Source organism: Conger conger, chromosome 7, assembly GCF_963514075.1.
Source record: "Conger conger chromosome 7, fConCon1.1, whole genome shotgun sequence".
NCBI classification, from domain to species: domain Eukaryota; kingdom Metazoa; phylum Chordata; class Actinopteri; order Anguilliformes; family Congridae; genus Conger; species Conger conger.
This window is the reverse complement of record NC_083766.1, coordinates 28,582,678-28,601,986: the sequence shown is the minus strand read 5'-3', so window position 1 is coordinate 28,601,986 and position 19,309 is coordinate 28,582,678. Positions and strand designations below refer to the sequence as shown.

The window sequence follows — 19,309 nt, the reverse complement described above, 5'->3', positions numbered from 1 at the left end:
CGGATTCAGTAACCTGTTTTTCTGAGTGTTTTTAAGGTTGATTTGTTATTTAAACTCCCACAGAGCCTAGCAAGAGTTGAATCTTCACCCTCTGTCTCTGACTGCACACTACTTGTACAGAGCCTCATTGGTTCATGCCTGAGCAGGCAAAAGATTTCCGTCCTGCTTTGTGATTGGTTTGGGTACGCCAGGAGGACTACCAGCACTATGGGCTCATTCCAATCACTCATTTTATCCTTCTTGTCTCTTGCTCCTCCCCTAACTCAGAAATCGATCAAAGTCAGCCCTTTAAATGTTCCTTGAAGGAGCTAGGAGGCTTGAGTAAGGAAACATGAGCACATTGTTTGTGGAAGTATTTTTCTTTTTAATATAAATGATCAAACTGGAACCATCTCTCCCCATTTGCCCATGTCTGGCATCAAGCTGACATTTGAAAGGGCAAGGACATTCCATTTGCAAATTCACATTTTCTAAAATGCTCCGTCCTTGCTTCCTTTCCTTGCATTCTGTGATGGGTGGAGTTATGAGTAAGGGCTCTTTCCAATTGGTAGAGGCAAGAAAAGGAGGTGAAGACACGGAAATTGAGAGGTCAGTGGAATGTCCTTCAAACATCAGTTTGAAGCCACATCACTTGCAGACGTGGCATACGCGTGGCAGATGGGGAGAGGTAGATCCACAGGTGCATCATTTATGCCTCACACACTACGAAAAAAAACTTTGGCAAAAGGTGCGCTCGTTTCCTTGCTCAAGAAAAGTTTGGGAGCTTCTAGCTTCTAGCTCATAGAAGGAATATTTTGTGGGTAGGAATTTCCTTTAAAGATGGCGGCCCTCAATCAATTTCCGGTTCAGGCAAAGAAGGAGGTGGGTGAAGGGTGAAAGATAAGTGACTGACTCAGGACTTGGCGGCAGTGGAAGAGGGGCTGATGGCTGCAAAGTCCTCCTCCTCCTCCACCTCGTCCAGCTGCAGGCTGCCAGAGGAGATGCGCATGCGGGCCAGGGTGCCTCCCTGCCCCAGTTTGCCCCCGGAGGGGCAGTAGTAGGGGTAGGTGACCTCAGAGTCTGAGTCGCTGAAGTCCGTAGAGCTCCCAGCACCCAGGACGCAGAGGGAGGCGGGCCTCTCGGGCAAGTGGGCGGAGTTTAGGGGCAGGTAGGAGGGGCGAACGGGAGCGTGGCGCCGGGACAGGTGGGGGTAGTGGCCCAGGGGGCGGAACTCTGCGGCGGGGGTGGAGGAGGGGCGGAGCAGCTTGATGTCGGACTGACTCCAGGAGCGTTTGGGCAGCCCCGTCTGGTAGCTGGAGTCATCGCTGAAGTGGCCGGCCTCCTCCCTGCTGGAGGCCCTGGGTCTGAGCTGGCCCCCCATCGCAAAAGTCCCCCTGCCCCGCCCACGCCGTCGCAGGGGCGAAAACGACGAGGGGTGGGAGAAGCTGGACGAGCGGATGACGTCGTCGAGGAGGGCGGGGTGGTGGGAAACGTGGCTGGGCAGCGTTGGCCGTCCCAGAGAGGCGGCACTGCTGGTCAGGTAGGCCTGTGTGGAGAGGGGGAGGGCGGAGAGCGGGATGGCTGCCACAGCTGAGCGGAGGGCGGGGTGCAGCTCCAGACCAGGGCTGGGGTACAGGAGCACCAGCTGCTGGGTGTCAGCCAGCCTTCGCCCCCTCGGCCCGCCCACCACGCCGCTGTCCAACCACGGCAGGTTCAGCGCTGGCCCCGCCCCTGGCCCCACTTCTGCTGCTGTGGAGGAGGAGCAGGTCTGAGCGAAGGTGCTGGGCGGAGCCTGGGGCGGAGCTTGGGTGTGAGGCTGCTCCAGCTCCATGGTGAAGGCTACCTCCACAGCGGATTGGCTGCGTTTTCCCCCCATAGCTGCCAAGCCCCTCCCCTTCTCACTGCATGGCTGGGTGAAAGCAGAGTGTGGGAACCCCTGAGACTGCTGGTACACCTGCAGAGACACACATGTCAGATACTACACAGACACACAAACCTATATATGTATACACACACCATCGGCTATAACACAAGCATATACACACACCATCAGCTATACACCATCGGCGATAATACAAGCCTATACACACAACATCAACTACAACACAAGCCTATACACACAACATTAACTACAACACAAGCCTATACACACATCAACTACAACACAAGCCTATACACACACCATCGGCTACAACACAAGCCTATACACACACCACTGGCTACAACACAAGCCTATACAAACAACATCAGCTACAACACAAGCCTATACACACAACATCAACTACAACACAAGCCTATACACACAACATCAGCTATATTAGCAAAAACATACAGTGAATACAAAACCTACAGTACCAAGATATATATACACACACATATGAAGACTTCAGAAAAGCCCAGGCTCCATTGTTTCTGGATCTGACTGTATTCACTGTGCAGCACAGTGCAATTTCTACACTGAGGGGATTAATCGGTTCTGACGTCTGCCCACCAGCTGCACAGCTAGTGGTCTGAATGTTTTTCCGTTTGTGAAAGCCTTCATTTACTTTGAGTTAGGTAGGTTAAATGTGGTGAATACACTCGAGAGAGCTGTTTTTTCTCACAATAGTCTCATGCAAATGTAGCAAACATCAGGATGCTGTCACATTAATAGCAGTTTGGTGCATCATTGCTGGTAAACAGAGCAGTTAGAAATAGAATATTGTACAGCTGGTGAGATGTGTGGCACAGTTTGAAGAGCAAATCAGTCCAAATCTCAAGCCATATACAAGTGCCCCCATGTGGGCAGGGGGTAGATTTCCCCCACCATGGCTTTCTCTGTCTTTCCATTCTGTACTCCCCACTGCTACCTTCAGATTACCTATAAGATTTATTGGTGAATTGGAAAGACACTTTGAGGCACATTATAAATATCTTCACTACCTTTGAACCTTTGAATTTTGATATTGGCATTAATACACGACTCAATTTGCTAGCTGTCCCATTTAATATCACTTATCAGCATATAATGACATCAAGACACTAAGTTGGCAAAAAGGATGAAAGCATCTCAGTGACAGAAAGGATTTTTTCTGACTTTGGGTAATATTCAAGGACATGAAGTAATATGACCACTTCCCAGGGTACAAATATTTTCAAGGATTTTTGTGGACAGTGAGTGCATTAGGTGGAAACTGATAGCTGTAAAATATGAATGTTTTATGAATGTTTAAACTGATGACAGAGTAGCATACCTGTTTGGAGACGTCAGTGAGGAGATCGGGGGATGATCGGCACTGGCGTGTGTCATAATATGACCTGCAGTACTTCCTGTCAAGCACACACCTGATCAGTTGTGTATGTGTGCATGAGCTTACAAGCATAACACGGATGCTCACTCTAACTTGTACTCACATACACACAAGCATATATGTACACACACACACACACACACACAGCGTATATGCACACACACACAAGGATACATGCATACACACACACACACACACAGTGTGTTTCCTCACCTTTCAAAGGGCAGGTTCTTCTTCTCACCCCATCCCACACAGTCCAGCAGCTGTTTCTGGGTCCTGCCACTGAAATAATAATCACCTTTATTTTTATAGCTGCCCACTGTCCTCGACCCCCACCCACCCCATCCGGCTCCAGCCTGACCCAGCCTGACCCAGCCTGACCCAGCTGGTGGGACTTGCCTGTATCTGAAGCAGGACCCTTTGCTGTAGAACAGGGACTTGTGCCGGCATTTGGGCTCCTCTGTGCGGCGGAAGAAGGCATGGTTCTCCACACACATCTTCCAGAAAGCCTTACACACATCCCTGTTGGCCATGGTGAACTCCACTGTGTCCCTGCAAGAGGGCTAAGTGCACAAGCACACACACACACACATACACACACACACACACACACACACACACACACACACACACACACACAGTATCATCAGTAGGAAACTCTTACATAATTGCACATCTTGGTTTCTGAAGCTTCTTATGACCAGCTCTTGTCCTCATGGAAAGAACTACTCACTTCAATCTTCTCGTGAAGTTTTATCAAAAAATGTTTCCTCTTGAAACTCAGCTTGCGGATTTTGGCCCAGCTGAAAGTGTTGATTTTCCGGTTGCCCTGGAAACAGGGAAAACAGCAACACTTGTAACAAGCATTTTGTACTCTGTTAGAGTTTAATTAACACTGAACATTTTACAGAGTAGTGGATAACTTTCATAGATTATCTGAAATTAGTACAGAACCTCAGAGATCCAAACCTTTTTCAACAAATGGTCTGGAGGCAGGTATTTAATGAGCATTCTATGGTAGCTAATTTTAGTGTTCACGCTGAGGCAGATATGTTCAATGTATTTTGCTAGAGGTCTTTGGCTGGTGAGCGGGTGTGGATCTAAGCAGACAAATCTATGAGAGATGAGGTGATTGGGTCTATGGGTGGACCAATGAGAGCAAAGTAGCAGAGCTCCCATGAGCCACAGGGTAGAGGGACACTGGCAGTGCACGCCCATCCTGGTGCTGCTGTGCATTCAGATGAGTGAGGAGGTACCCGGGTACTGCAGCCTACTTTTCGGACAGCAGGCTTTACCTCCAGAGTTTCCCATACCTGGAAGACCAGGAGGCCCATGTGTGTGACTGCCAGGTTGATCCTCATGCCCTCTCCATCGCTCGCCGTCTGCAGCCGGATCCCGTACATGTCCAGCTTCCTCGCCACCTCCAGCACCAGCGCATCCGACTCCGCCGGGGTCCGGCTCCTGAAGCACAGCAGCTTCAGCCTCCACCCTCTTCCACACTCAACCTCCATCTCCACACCTCCACTATCTCCACACCTCCACTTCCACAACACCTCTATCTCCACACCTCCACTTCCACAACATCTCCATGTCCACAACACTTCCACAATAGTAATTATCTACACCTATTATTTACACCAGGGCTGGGCAACCCAGTTCCTCAAATCCACCATCCTGTAGGTCAGAGGTCACCCTGGTCCTGGAGAATTACTGGGTCTGCTGGTTTTTGTTTTCACCTTAAAATCAGCACCCTGCTGAGTCCCAGATAACCAGGTGAGGTGAGTTAGCTGTGTAATCATCCACTCTAATTGATCAATTAAGTGCAGAGTAACAGCGAAAACCAGCAGACCCAGTAGCTCTCCAGGACCAGGGTTGGTGACCTCTGCTGTAGGTTTTCATTTCAACCCTAATTTGGCACACCTGATTCTACTAAATAAGGGTGACATTAGCTCAGGCGGTAAGAGCTGTCGACTGGCAGCCGGAGGGTTGCAGGTTCGATCCCACCCAGCTTTGGATAAAGGCCTATATAAACGCCAACCATTTACCATTTTCTAATTAGCAGCTCAACAAGATCTCTAGCTCTTGAACGAGGTGTGCTTTGTTAGGGATGGAGTGAAAACGTACAGGAAGGTAGATATCCAGGAACACGGTTTGGCAGCCATGATCTACAGCGGTGATGATAGATGATGGAAAATCTGAAAAGGAGTAAATCCCTAATGGTACAGATGGATATGTGAAAATGTGGAAATGTCTTTCTGCGTACAGTGATGTGGCAGGCCTAATGGGTCTTGGCTCATACCTGTGCCTCTTGTGAAGGCGCATGATTTTCCTGTCCAGGTACTCCTGGTTGGGGACGTATTTCTTGCTGTCCAGGTGTTGCATGTCCAGCTCTTCATCATAGTCACCCAGCTCTGCTACAGGTGAAAACCACACACCGCACAATTACTATCTGCTGCTTTTATGTACCGGCATAATGGACTAATGTTAGGGACCCTGCTGATAATCGTGCGTTTGATGATGCTTTGATTGCTTTTATTGTGCGTGTTGTTGTTAGATTAATCACAACTCGTTTCACTTATTATTCACAGCACATATTTCCTCTGGCCTTACAGTAAATCAGTGCATTTGTACAGTACTTACACTGTAATATATAGGAGACCAGCAGAGCGGCGCTGTTGTCATTACAGGTGAGGCTTCCATTGGACAGATCCTGCTTGATCTGCAATGCAAACAGGTATCTGTGGAAACAGATGATGCGTGTGAGCACTGACTCACACCTGCACAGGCAGCACAGGTGTGCCAGGGGGCAGGGTCACACACCGGGTCAGGTCTTTCTGCAGCTGTCCTGGGTCCGGGGGGAAGAATTTGACGATAAAGCGGAAGGTGACACCACCAGTACCTGTGAGGAGAAGAGAGGACGTGTCCCACTGGTGCAGTCCAGTGCAATCATAACAAGGTGTCCAGTGAACCAGGCAAGAGTGAAGGACACCGTTTGGTCACCATGCCCGAACACTGGTAATGTGCTGAAACTGTACACAGTCTGAGCAGAGGCATCACTTAAATGACCTGAAACTTACTTTTGACCTGTTTCGCCAGTGGTTTCAGGAGCTCCACCCACACCTGAAATAAAAACAGACACATATTTTGGAAAATTGACTCTGAGAACATCACATAAGAGTGTGGGGGTTTGTGTGAGGCACTGACGCTATTCTGTCTCAATCAGGCCGGAACTGGCAACTTCATCCACAGCCTCTCCAATGAATCATTGGCCGATCACTGACGCCAACCACATTCTTACAAAGACCAATTCTCTCTCTCCTCCCACAGCTTCGTTCAGGACCAATCCTTGACCCTACCCACTGCCTCCCCTTACTGCCACTCATTATTGGCTCCACCCACAGATATTGACAGAACCCATTTTCACGGGTCACTCACGTAACCACCGCTATGGTGACGGAATTCCAACCCAAAGTATTCCTTCTCCAGGAGCTTCAGGTGTCCGCACACTCTGTTATAGAAGTCGCTTCCCAGAATCCTGCGCTACAGCAAAAACAAACAAACAAGCAAACAAAAGTCAGTGCAGCCAACCTGTGAGTCTAAAAACCATGATGCCAGTTTTCTTCATGATGTACATAAAACCATGATGCCAGTTCACGTCATGATGTACATAAAACCATCACACCAGTTTACTTCATGATGTACATAAAACCATGATGCCAGTTCACTTCATGATGTACATAAAACCATGATGCCAGTTCACTTCATGATGTACATAAAACCATCACACCAGTTTACTTCATGATGTACATAAAACCATCACACCAGTTCACTTCATGATGTACATAAAACCATGATGCCAGTTCACTTCATGATGTACATAAAACCATCACACCAGTTTACTTCATGATGTACATAAAACCACGATGCCAGTTCACTTCATGATATACATAAAACCATCACACCAGTTTACTTCATGGTGTACATCCATTAAAAATTGATTTAAAAAAAAGTGTTTGTGCTCAGCAGTAGGTTGGTGGTTCAAGCCCCAGAGTAGCCACATTAAGATATATGCAGCCATTTGGGCCCTTGAGCAAGGCACACACACACACATTGCTCCAGGGTGGATGGGCCCCAGCTTTGTCTAATCACGTCACTTTGGATAAAAGCATAAGCTTTTACATAACTGTAATGTATGTAAATGTAAAATGTAAAATGTTTGTCTCTGTAAAGAAGTCTGTGGTACGATTCAACTACATCATGTACATAGTACATAGTCTCCTCCATTGGTCAGATTATTTCCAACATATTTCTCTGCAGTCAGCCCAAGGGAATACTGGGCCAGTCTGGTTCCACCTCTACAGTGAGAAATGGGAATGATGAACTCACCTAGATTTAACTCTGCAATGGCAACGGCCATAACAAGCTCTGGTGCCAGATCTCCAGTGGAAAAGGGAAGCAATTAGTCAGCTGGTTTCAGGTCCATTGAGGGAAATGGATATGTACAGTCTCCACTAGGGGCTACTGTAACCTTAGGATCTTCAGGGTCCAATTCTATTTTTATCAATACTGAAGAATCCATTAATGGAAAAGACAGATGTTGCTGTGGGTGTGGTTCATAGTGGTGTTTCATATGAAAAACTGACTGGACTAACAGTGTTTTCCTATTTCCTGGTGTGCATAGTGAATTTATTGAAGATGCAATTATGTACCTGTGTAGGATAAAGGATAAAGTGATAATGGAAAGTAAACGGGCATTCCCTATGAACTGAGGAAGTGGCTCAGATTGAACCCAGTTTATAACATGACTACTGTATGCACATTATCAGCATATCCTTGACCCTTGAATATTTATCTCAAGGGGGTGGAAAACATTTTCAAGAGTTGCATGTTTGCATGTTTGTTTGCATACATTGCCCCTCTTAATTAAAATAAAGTTGCATCATGAGCACATAACTAACAGCATAGTACTCTAAACTAAAGCTCTGTGAAGATTTGTAGACTCGTTTAGCTGGAAATATATTTTTAAAAACCTCACTGCTCTGTCACTATTCTTCAGAAATAAGGGAGGATGGAACAGAGCCATCTCATGCCCAGCGGTGAGAGGGGGGGGGGGGGGGGGGGGGGAGTGAGCCAGATGGTTATAAGCGCACTCAGAGAGGCCGCCCCTCACTCCCACAAGCCCCGCAGTCACTCCAGCGCCACTAAGGAGCTTTCTTTCTCTTCGGCGGCTAGCGGCTCCACGCGCCCATTGTCCTCAATCTCACTCAGGATACAGTGTGTGGACAGAACGCCCTCAGGCGGTCAAACTCCAAAGCTCAATGCGAACAAGCGCAATAATGGGGACCGTAATACCGACGATATGCGAGCAAAGCACACGGGATAAAAGAGCACCACATCCCCCAACAGTCAGTATAACCAAGGCAACGAAAGAAAAAATATTAAGATATCCAGCACTCATGCACGTTGTCCCCTTTGGGGGTGTTCCAATCAGTGGTTTTGTTGTTTTTATTTGGTTTACAGAAATTCCAGTACAACACTGTATATAATTGTGACATAAATATGCGTACATTATAATTAAAAAATAAATAAAAAAATTGGGAAAAGTTGCCATTTACCTCGACTTCGAATACATGCTCAGAATCGTCCAGGAAGATCACGCGCACCTGCAGCATGCGCTCCTTGGAGACGTTGCGTGCGCTGGTTCTTCTCTCTGAAGTTTTGAAAATCTGGAGCCTCCCCCGGCTGTCCCCCATGGTCATCCCCTGTTCTCCACACCTGCTTCAACAACATAAACCTTTATCACTTACTATCAGTCGGTTTCAACTCAACACTGCTCCGTCTGTCTGGATAAATCACCAAGGCTTTGATATAAAGCCAGAGGTTTTGGAGAGAGCTACGTGTGAGGTAGATAACGTATGGCACAGAATAATAATACATTATGCCACACCAACACCATTACAGTGTTTTTACCTGTAATGGCAGCATTACATTTGGAAATAACATATAGGCTACCTTGGGCGACAAACCGGATTTTTTAATCGCGAAATTCCATATAACCTAAACAGAATCAGAATTTAACGCGCGTTTTCAGTCATTAGATTAGATTATATTACAATCACTTTGCAGACGCTTGTTTCAAGAGTAATTTACAGTAGTCAAAGGAAAAAACACAAAACGAATGGCACGCCATTTATTATAAATCACTTGTGCGACTGAAATAATTACATTTTACATTTAAATGACATTAAATCAATGTAACTGCAGTATACATTTAAATTACTCCTCAACAATTAAAATATAGTAACACATCAAGCTTTTTAATTTCCCCAAAGACTATCTCCCTCCACATACATTGACTGACATATAAAATATACCTGGATTTATTTCGTTTTCGAATGTCATAGTACCAACACCGGAGATAATTCCATTAGGATGTTCAATCCGCGATTTCCGCTTCGCGTATGGGACAATGTCGCCTGGGGCTACATAGGCGACGCCAAAGCCACCTGACTGCGCTGTGGCCCCTCGTTGGGGAATGCCTAGATAATCATTAGATGCCATTTGAATTGGTGCCCTTTGTGGATATAAATGTTCAAGGAAATTTAGACGTTAGATGCGAAGCGGCCATCAATGTGTCGATTATGGCCGACCTGCAGGCCTATGAAATTAGGCACATAATTACTTAGTTGAAAAGCGAATACATAATCATTCAAGTAGATTCAAAAGAAACAAATAAAAATGCTGACTGGTGATATGGTTTAAACTGTTGGCATGCATCAGGTAGCCTAGCCTGCTTTACGACTGATCTAATGGTTATGTAAACAAAAATATCAGATTATATGCATAAATACTGTACATTACATGTACTTAGGAGGTGGTTTTACCTGATATTACATTACATTGCACTCACTCGTATGTATTCCATAAGCCATCACTCTGAAGTTGAGAGCGAATGAAAAGACAGAAGCAAAATATTAAATGTATTCATAGACATCGGAGAAATGAGCATCACATTTGCCCAACAGTTTCCATAAAACTGGGACACATTCAGTTTCTCAAGGTATATGTTTTATATGGGGGTATTATACTTCACTAGGCTTGAGTGGTCCACACAATATTTTAAGCCTGTAGGGACCAAGGGTTGAAAAAGATGCCGAGAATTTTCCCAATGTTGTCACGGGAAAAAACTTTTTCATCAGTAAGCCTAAACATGCTGTTTTTTTTTTAGACTCAGTGATTCTTACACAAATACACTAACAGCGCTTGCGAATGTAACTACTTAGTAATACCACAAGATGGCGCTTAGTGCGTATTTAATGACGGCTACCAATGGTAGATGAGCACTGGGCAGATAACTTTTGTCTGTTACAAGTGTAAAGTGTAGGCCTATGTGCACGCGCCAAAATACTTCGCTTGATAAGGCCCGGGCACATAGTAGTAAATTAGAATTGTCTGGTAATTATGTGGTAATTGTACTGGTCATTAAAACGTCCTGATTTAAGGTTTTTTACTTTAAGATGTGTAAGATGGGGCGCACTCCTTCACTGGATTTCGCCATGTGCCAAAGGGGTGCCATTCCTTTAGTACGAATATGTTTAAAAGATGAATATTGACATGGAAAATATAAATCTTGAGCCGGGACCAATCCTTTTTAAGGCAGGTCTTGACTCTTGAAAAGCAAGGTCGGAGACAGTTTCCGACAATGATGTCGCCAAATCATGCTGAGCATTGCAATGGTTGCGCTTACCGTACGTAGCAAGCGTCGCCTACCTGTATGCCGCGTCTGCACACCCGTTGTGTCACAATAGAGCATCGTGAGTGTGCAGAAGCAGGACAAGCAGTCAAGGGAATCTGTGACAAACATGCAAATATTCAATATTTAAGACCGAATTCTCTGCGGCCTCCCTGACCGCCCCCCCACAGAGACACGCACGTCTGTCTGATCGCTGTCTTGCCGGTAGCTGTATTTACCCTTTGCGTTATAATGTCAGGACTTGCCATGCAGAAAATTGATTCCCAATGATACAATTGAGAAATAGGGTCACTCACCAAGAAATAAAGAACAAAAACTCCAAGACACAACACACAGCAGTGGTGGAAATAAACGATTGACGGCCGATTTAGGCACGCGCTGTTAGGATTCCATCACACTGCTGGTGGAAACTGCAGTTTGTTGCAGTGTCTGCAGGGATCGTCGGCCATCTGGTGGGTGAAAGAGGCCGCAGAACCATTACAGCTGATCTCTGGTACTGTGCTAGTGCTGTCTACAAGGCACGGGAAAAGGCACTTCACCGTCCACAGGGCTCATAGAAACGCAGTGGGTGCGTAAATCCACTGGCAAGTCGTATATTAATGCGCACTCTGGATAAAGCAGGCCATTTTGACGAGATATTAATAACCGAGCCATGTGTTTGACAGTAACTCATCGCAATTTCTACAGTAAACGGCCTTACCAGCACCTAAATTAAATTATAGAAAGACAAAGAAAGAGACTGGCTCATAGCAATGTTTGAAGAACCATATGTTCCACCCAGCTCTCAAACGAACTCGTGCCTTCTTGCAGTCTCCGTTGTCAAATCGTCTTCGCGAGATCCCCCTTTTCAGTCCTCCCATTCGTCCCAAGTGAATGGGCAGTTTTTGAAAGTGGGAATACCTCGCAAATGTTAAACGGCACCTCAGCCTGCGCTGCAGCTGCTGTTCCATCACATATCATTAGTTTAGTTGGATTTTCCGCATGGAAAATGGTTTGCACCTGTCGGAGAACATTTTTTCCACAGTCCATTCAGAGTGCATCATTAGTGCTTTACTTTTTTCTGTGTGCGTATTCTTTCCAGGAAAAACAGGCAACAGCTTAGAAGTCATGTCAGGAGAGAGGCTTTCTATCATTTATCAGAGAAGTAGAGAGACAAGAGATATGCAAGTTTCTTTTCCAATTTCCTCTTAGGGTAGCCGGTAACTTTGACCAAAAATATAACTAAATTAAGAGTTACACTCTTATACTGACAATACACGATCTGTGTTTTAAACAAGAAATGAAATATAAAGGGAGAGTTCAGTCGAAACTGCTGATCTGTGATTTTCACGCACAACAGACTCTGGAGTTTACTCAGAATGGTGCGAAAAACAAAAAACATCCAGTGAGCAGCAGTTCTGCGGGAAGAAACACGTTGTTAATGAGAGATGTCAGAGGAGAAGGGACAGTGATATGCGGGCAATTCCAGCGTTATGGATTTGGACACAAATTGACAAACAAAATCCCTGAGACAAATTACAAATTACATTAAGAAATGTTAATGCATATTATCATAGCACCGCTGAGGGGAAGAGCCCAAAAAATAATTTTGTTAAGCTAAGCCAGAAAAAAGGTGACAAATAACTTGCCATGGATGTGACGCAAAAAGTATTTTGGGGAGACTTCGTACACTTTCAAATAACTCTGAAATTTAGTCTAATGCAGAAAGTTATCCATGTTAAGCAGGAGTCTTGGCTGAACATAAACATAGCAATTTTGAAAATATTTATTAATTTTTTTGAGGAGTTACTAGTGTTATGGATGTGACGCATTTGTGTTATGTGACACGTCTGAAATGCACATTGTTTGACGATGAGCTTCCATATAAATCATAACACATTTGTTGTCATCAGTTTTGACATTGAGAAACCATCTGAAACGGTTTTGAATGTTTTCAAGATGGCTGAGAGGGGGGGAAGGGGGAGAATGGAATTTTTTCATGCTCAGGTTGACATTACTGTGGAATTGCCCATGCAGAAGAGCATCTCTGAACACAACAAATCAAACCTCTAAGTGGATAGACTACAGCAGCAGAAGTGTATTAAGTGTGAATTAAGTGTAACAAAATAAGTAATAAATACCTAATAAAGTGCTCACTGAGTGGACATTTATTTTAATGAATAAGTGCCATTTACAAAATTTTTATTTTTCCAGTATTTTCTATTAATTTCTTTTCTATTTTTCAACTATAGCTAAAGCAAGCAACCAAGTAGCTAGGTCATGCTAGCTCACCAGTTTGTGCTTGCTAGCTAGTTAGTGATGCTACAAGGATCATGCTAGCTAGCTAGTGAAACAACTACGAATGAAATAATCTTTACACCTAACTGTAAAATAGTTGCATATCCAACTAAAATCTTGGCTGAGGGCCTTTTCCCTCAAATCGGAGGAGACTTCTTGCTCCAAAGACTCCAATATTGTTCACCTTTAAAAAAATACCTTTCTGCCCCTATGATTCTCCCCAACACATAAAAATTAATGTTCATGTGCTGCTCAATACCGGTACTCAGATCACAATTTTCCAATGTTAAAAAATTCAAAAGAGCGAACCAGTCAACTGTGGCACGTTGCTCCATAGCACAATGCTCAATTGGCAGTTAAATTGTTTTAAACGTATCATGGCTCACCTAATGCTGTACACTCTGACCACTTACAACCTCCACCTATGTACATACGAAATGTATCCTCAGGCTCCTAATTTGCTACTCGAAGAACTACATTTACAGTATGTTGTATGCTTATGTTACTGTTAGGTATGTACAGTATTAACAGCTAATGGCTGTGACCAGCCTTGGCACCAGCTCTATGTTGCTTTAAGTATTTCTGTAATTTAAGAACGTGCCTGCTTCTGTTCAGACTTAATGCACATTTCCCCCTCCTTTGTCACCACCAATAGAGATTCACCAGGTGGCACTAACCACGGTGTACCACGGTTAAGTGTGGCACGCAGCAAAATGATAGCCCTAAGAACCTTGTCAGTGGCAGATCCTCAACTGTGGACTAAAAAGTCAGTTCACAGACACAGACACATACACACACACACACACACACAGAACTAAAAACATAAATCTCCCCCAACTGAAATGATGAAACTCACTTCCATTAGATATTTATTGTCATCCAGTTTAAATGCAAAAAATGGAATCATCACAAGGGTAAATATAACAATAATTAAATGAGATAATAAATAAAGCACAATACCATATATATCAATATAGGGCGAAGAGCTGGCTGTATTTTGATACTGTATATTGGTGGTTAAATAAAAATGGCACTTAGCTGCAGTATTGGTGGGGGGGGGGGGGGGGGGGGACCTTTTGGTCCTGAAATGATACATTAAGTGCAGCACAGGTGAGTCAGTGGCGTTAGTAGAACACTGACAGCACAACAGAGTGCAGACACCACAGTGGGGAGAGAGAGAGCAGCAGAGACACACAGAGCAGTGAGGAGAGAGCAGTAGACACAGAGCAGTGGAGAAAGCAGTAGACACAGAGCAGTGGAGAAAGCAGTAGACACAGAGCAGTGGGGAGAGAGCAGTAGACAGCGCAGTGGAGAGAGCAGTAGAGACACACAGAGCAGTGAGAGAGCAGTAGACAGCGCAATGGAGAGAGCAGTAGAGACACAGCACAGTGGAGAGAGAGCAGTAGACAGCACAGTGGGGAGAGAGCAGTAGACAGCACAGCACAGTGGAGAGAGAGCAGTAGACAGCGCAGTGGAGAGAGCAGTAGAGACACACAGAGCAGTGAGAGAGAGCAGCAGAGACAGTGCGGTGGAGAGAGAGCAGCAGAGACAGCACAGTGGGGAGAGAGCAGTAGACGCACAGCACAGTGGAGAGAGAGCAGTAGAGACACACAGAGCAGTGAGAGAGAGCAGTAGAGACACAGCGCAGTGGAGAGAGAGCAGCAGAGACAGTGCAGTGGAGAGAGAGCAGTAGACAGCACAGTGGAGAGAGAGCAGTAGACAGCACAGTGGAGAGAGAGCAGTAGACAGCACAGTGGAGAGAGAGCAGTAGACAGCACAGTGGAGAGAGAGCAGTAGATGCACAGCACAGAGGGGAGAGAGCAGTAGACATAGAGCAGTGGGAGAGAGCAGTAGACAGAGCAGTGGAGAGAGAGCAGTAGACATAGAGCAGTGGGAGAGAGCAGTAGATAGAGCAGTGGGAGAGAGCAGTAGTCACAGAGCAGTGGGAGAGAGCAGTAGACAGAGCAGTGGGAGAGAGCAGTAGACAGAGCAGTGGAGAGAGAGCAGTAGACAGAGCAGTGGGAGAGAGCAGTAGACAGCACAGTGGAGAGAGAGCAGTAGACAGCACAGTGGAGAGAGAGCAGTAGACAGCACAGTGGAGAGAGAGCAGTAGATGCACAGCACAGAGGGGAGAGAGCAGTAGACATAGAGCAGTGGGAGAGAGCAGTAGACAGAGCAGTGGAGAGAGAGCAGTAGACGCACAGCGGGGTACTAGGGGCGGTGGGCTGTACGGAGCATGGGGTAACAGATAAGGCAGTGAGACTCAGACAAGGCATTTGTCCAGTCCCTAATAAACCGTTGTGACTTCTGCAACAAAAAGCCAAAGAGTCAAAGTGAATCGTTCTAAAGTGAATTGCGTGCATGTGTGCGTGCGCATGCTTGTATGCAAGTCGTGTGTTAAGGAAAGGATGAGAGAGCCTGGCAGTACAGAAACAGCCATCAAGAAAAGCATCATTTCGAGAAGCATGATCCAAAATGGCCGCTGTCTTGTCTTGACAACACTGCTACATCACCCTGCCTGTCCCCTGTGCCGGAGGGAGGAGATGGCTGAAAACTGAGGACTGCACAGGATGTGTACACGAGGGGCGTGTGAACGCACTCTCACACACTGCCAGGGTACCCCTCGGATAAGGCTTTCTGGAGAAGTAAACACAAGCTCTGAGATACTACACTACTGGACATGGAAGGGGCGGGGCTTGGAGCACAGGATGTGGTCACAGAGGGGGAGGGGCAGGTTATTCTTCAGCGGGAGGGGCTGGAGGTGGGCTCTCCACGGCAACGCTCATCTGCGCTCCCTCAGTGTCCTGCTCTGACTCCGCCTTCTGCTCCTCCTTCCCTTCGCTCTCGCCCTCCGGCTCGCGCTCTGGTTGGACGGGCTCTCCAAAGCCAGCCCCTTCCCCCTGGCGCCCCTCCCCGTCATACACAATGTCCTCTGGATTGGGGGCAGGAGGGCAGAACTCTTCGTCTGGGAGGAGCTGCTGGAACACAGCCTCTGCCTGGGGGAGAGGGACAGAGAGGAACGTCCCTCAGGGCAGGCAGAGTGTTCACAGGGTAAAAGCAGTGAAGTGTAAAGGCCTCTCCACACCAAGAAGGACAGCTATGAAGACAACGTTGGGAGCATCCACACCACGAGCGATAGCGTCCTGTGAATAGTCTCGGCTATGTTATCTGCCATTCTGAATGTGACGGCCTGTGAAAATTTGGTGAATTTTGATGGGCGGGCAGTGTTTTATTGTTCATGTAACTGGAAAAAGTGTGCTCTGAAAGTGATCCTAACGATATCGTTCGTCACTGTCGTTATATAGATATAGTTATCATTCTTAGAGTGGACAGACCTTAAGGAGTTGTTAAGGAGTGTAAGGTTTACAGTGTGAGGACTACACTCACTAGTGCGAAGGTGTGGTCGGTCCCCAGGGCTGGGAGCTGGTGTAGGGTTAAGGTGTGCAGTGTGAGGACTACACTCACCAGTGCGATGGTGTGGTCGGTCCCCAGGGCTGGGAGCTGGTGTAGGTTTAAGGTCAGTGTGAGGGCTACACTCACCGGTGCGATGGTGTGGTCGTTCACCAGGGCTGGGAGCTGGTGTAGGGTTAAGGTCAGTGTGAGGACTACACTCACCAGTGCGATGGTGTGGTCGGTCCCCAGGGCTGGGAGCTGATGTAGGGTTAAGGTCAGTGTGAGGACTACACTCACCAGTGCGATGGTGTGGTCGGTCCCCAGGGCTGGGAGCTGGTGTAGGGTTAAGGTGTGCAGTGTGAGGACTACACTCAGCAGTGCGATGGTGTGGTCGGTCCCCAGGGCTGGGAGCTGGTGTAGGGTTAAGGTGTGCAGTGTGAGGACTACACTCACCAGTGTGATGGCGTGGTCGGTCCCCAGGGCTGGGTCTGGTCCAGGGCAGGGGTACACATTGCTGGGCAGGCTGTAGCTGCTCCTGTCCACTGCGGAAGAGTCTCTCATGTTGAAGTACATAGCCCACAGGAGCGTTGGCTTCTCGCTGTCCACCTCACCTGGGAACACAGAACATCCACCACACTGTCAGGGGACTGTCTACACCAAGCAGAACCAAAACACAACCACCTCACCTGAACCAAAAAACAACCAGCTCACCTGAACCAAAACACAACCAGCTCACCTGAACCAAAACACAACTATCTGATCTGAACCAAAATGCAACCAGCTCACCTGCACCAATTTACAACACCTCACCTGAACCAAAACATAACCAGCAAACCTACACCACAAAACAACCAGCTCACCTGAAGTAAACTGCAACCTAATTCGAATGTATGCTATGCAGTTTGATCAAACATATACTGCATCCAATATTAAAATTACAGCAAATAACAGGCAACCCCCCCACCCTCAGCACATAGAAGCTTTGTTCACATGAAAATTTAAAATGTGAAATATATAGTTATAAAGTATATCACTGCCAGGGTATGTAATTATTATAATAATTTTTTTATTAATTTCCATTGCATTCATCTTGAGGAATCACAACACATTCACCGTGTTGTCACTTAATCTTATTTACTGCTCGTGTTGGTAATGAGCTACGCACAAGCGGAGTATGTTCTTTCTCTCTGTTCAGTCTTGGCAACAGCAGTACAGAAATCCCGTTTACTGCAGCCAACTCTGACAGGATTTTTTCAGAGTGATTTTGTGAGCATTAGACATGAACGCTCTGTTCTCACTCTGTGTCCCTGTCCCTCCATTTTGTGGGCCGTCTTTGTTCCCCAGGTTGTTGTTGGAACACTTAATAATACGCAGGGCTAGAAGTGCATTCTACTCCTGCAGCCACCACACTTCATTTTTTGACCACAGCTGCTTGCTTTGTTCTCCCAAGTTGCGCGTAAAGTTGGGAGATATCCCAGAAAACATGCCTTGAGGGGGAAAGAAAATGAATTTGAAAATTTCTTAAGTGGTGCTTGCTTGTGTTATGGAAAACCATGAAGATTGTCCTTTGCTAATTAAATTCACGATGCATAAATTCGGGTTTCCAGTGTTTTCTCAGAAAACAGGAAGGACATTTTTCAGGGAGTCCACAGATCTTAAACCCTAGTGCACTATATGAGTGCTTGCAATAATTAAAAAATGAAATGATACCACTCAGTACTGTGCTGGTATTTGACAGAAGCAGAAGTATGGTAAAGCTTTTCCAAATACATGTATGAAATAAAATACGTTGTGAAGCAAAATATTTACTCAATCAATAACTTCAAATACATTCAGAGTCAAATACTTTCCAATAAGTTCAGAACACATTTACAAATTCAAACAATAAAATACCTTGTATTTGAAATATTGTATTTTACAATAGATCTATGAATAAGTACTTGCAAGCAACTTAAATATTTTAAACACTTGTCGTACACGTGTATGCATTTTTAATAAGACACAACATTAAGGAGAATGTATTGATATGCTAATAAGCAGGAGCATATTACAGAAAGGGGAAAGGATATTTTAGTGAGAGGAAGCGATGAGTTTATCCTAAAGGTAACATGATTCTCACTGATAGCTGACATTTAGTTTGTGTGTTTTGTGTTGCTCTTTGATGGGTGTGTGAGCTGGATTTGGTACGGCCTTCTATAAACGACAGAAGAGGATTTGAAGCTGTGAACAGGCCGCAGGTTTTAAACAGTAAAGCTGTCACTCTGTGTCATTACCCTTTAAAATGCAGGAGACCAAAACAGACAGGGGAAAAAAAGGTGTCAGTCTGAAATGTCAGAACGGTCATTATCAAAATGTCACACAATTATAATATGTGTTACTTTTCCTGCCTCAGGTTGCTGACTGATTCTGTTCATTTGGGGAGAGAGTACTGAGAGCGTCCAGCCCTCTGCTCACACTAGCACTGTGTACAATAACCCGCTCACACGCCCTGGACTGATGCCGTTTTTGTGTTAGGTTCTTTGTACTGATGCAGGGTTAATGTTTATGTTCTCTGCATTGGTGTAGTGTAAACGTTTAGGTGCTCCTTATTGGTGCAGTGTTAGTGTTTAGGTCATCT

The 19,309-nt window shown here is 45.7% G+C and overlaps 3 protein-coding genes across 4 annotated transcripts in view; all 3 read right to left on the bottom strand.

Annotated features, from left to right (window-relative positions):
• Window positions 1-656: 656 nt before the first annotated feature.
• On the bottom strand, window positions 657-8,950 carry LOC133133263 (FERM domain-containing protein 7-like). Its single transcript, XM_061249365.1, has 13 exons — window positions 8,885-8,950; window positions 6,705-6,809; window positions 6,347-6,389; window positions 6,090-6,168; window positions 5,910-6,007; window positions 5,569-5,683; window positions 4,583-4,730; window positions 4,003-4,098; window positions 3,669-3,832; window positions 3,483-3,551; window positions 3,213-3,288; window positions 1,686-1,933; window positions 657-1,652 (listed from the first exon to the last, which is right to left on the bottom strand). Exons 1-13 carry the CDS (start codon window positions 8,939-8,941, stop codon window positions 893-895), a joined length of 2,058 nt encoding a protein of 685 aa, XP_061105349.1. The 5' UTR covers window positions 8,942-8,950; the 3' UTR covers window positions 657-892.
• Window positions 8,951-14,155: 5,205 nt separating this feature from the next.
• Window positions 14,156-15,662, bottom strand: LOC133132246 (keratin-associated protein 10-11-like). Its single transcript, XM_061247576.1, has 2 exons — window positions 14,932-15,662; window positions 14,156-14,814 (listed from the first exon to the last, which is right to left on the bottom strand). The coding sequence occupies exons 1-2, from the start codon at window positions 15,660-15,662 to the stop codon at window positions 14,424-14,426; spliced, it is 1,122 nt and encodes a 373-aa protein (XP_061103560.1). The 3' UTR covers window positions 14,156-14,423.
• chm (CHM Rab escort protein) overlaps window positions 14,156-19,309 on the bottom strand; it is a 42,294-nt gene continuing 37,140 nt past the window's right edge. For both annotated transcript variants that reach the window (XM_061247548.1, XM_061247549.1), the window contains exons 14-15: window positions 17,146-17,303; window positions 14,156-16,295 (exon numbers count right to left, since the gene is read on the bottom strand). In XM_061247548.1, the coding sequence (XP_061103532.1) occupies window positions 16,035-16,295; window positions 17,146-17,303 (419 nt within the window). In that variant the 3' untranslated portion in view covers window positions 14,156-16,034. The remainder of the gene's footprint in view (window positions 16,296-17,145; window positions 17,304-19,309) is intronic.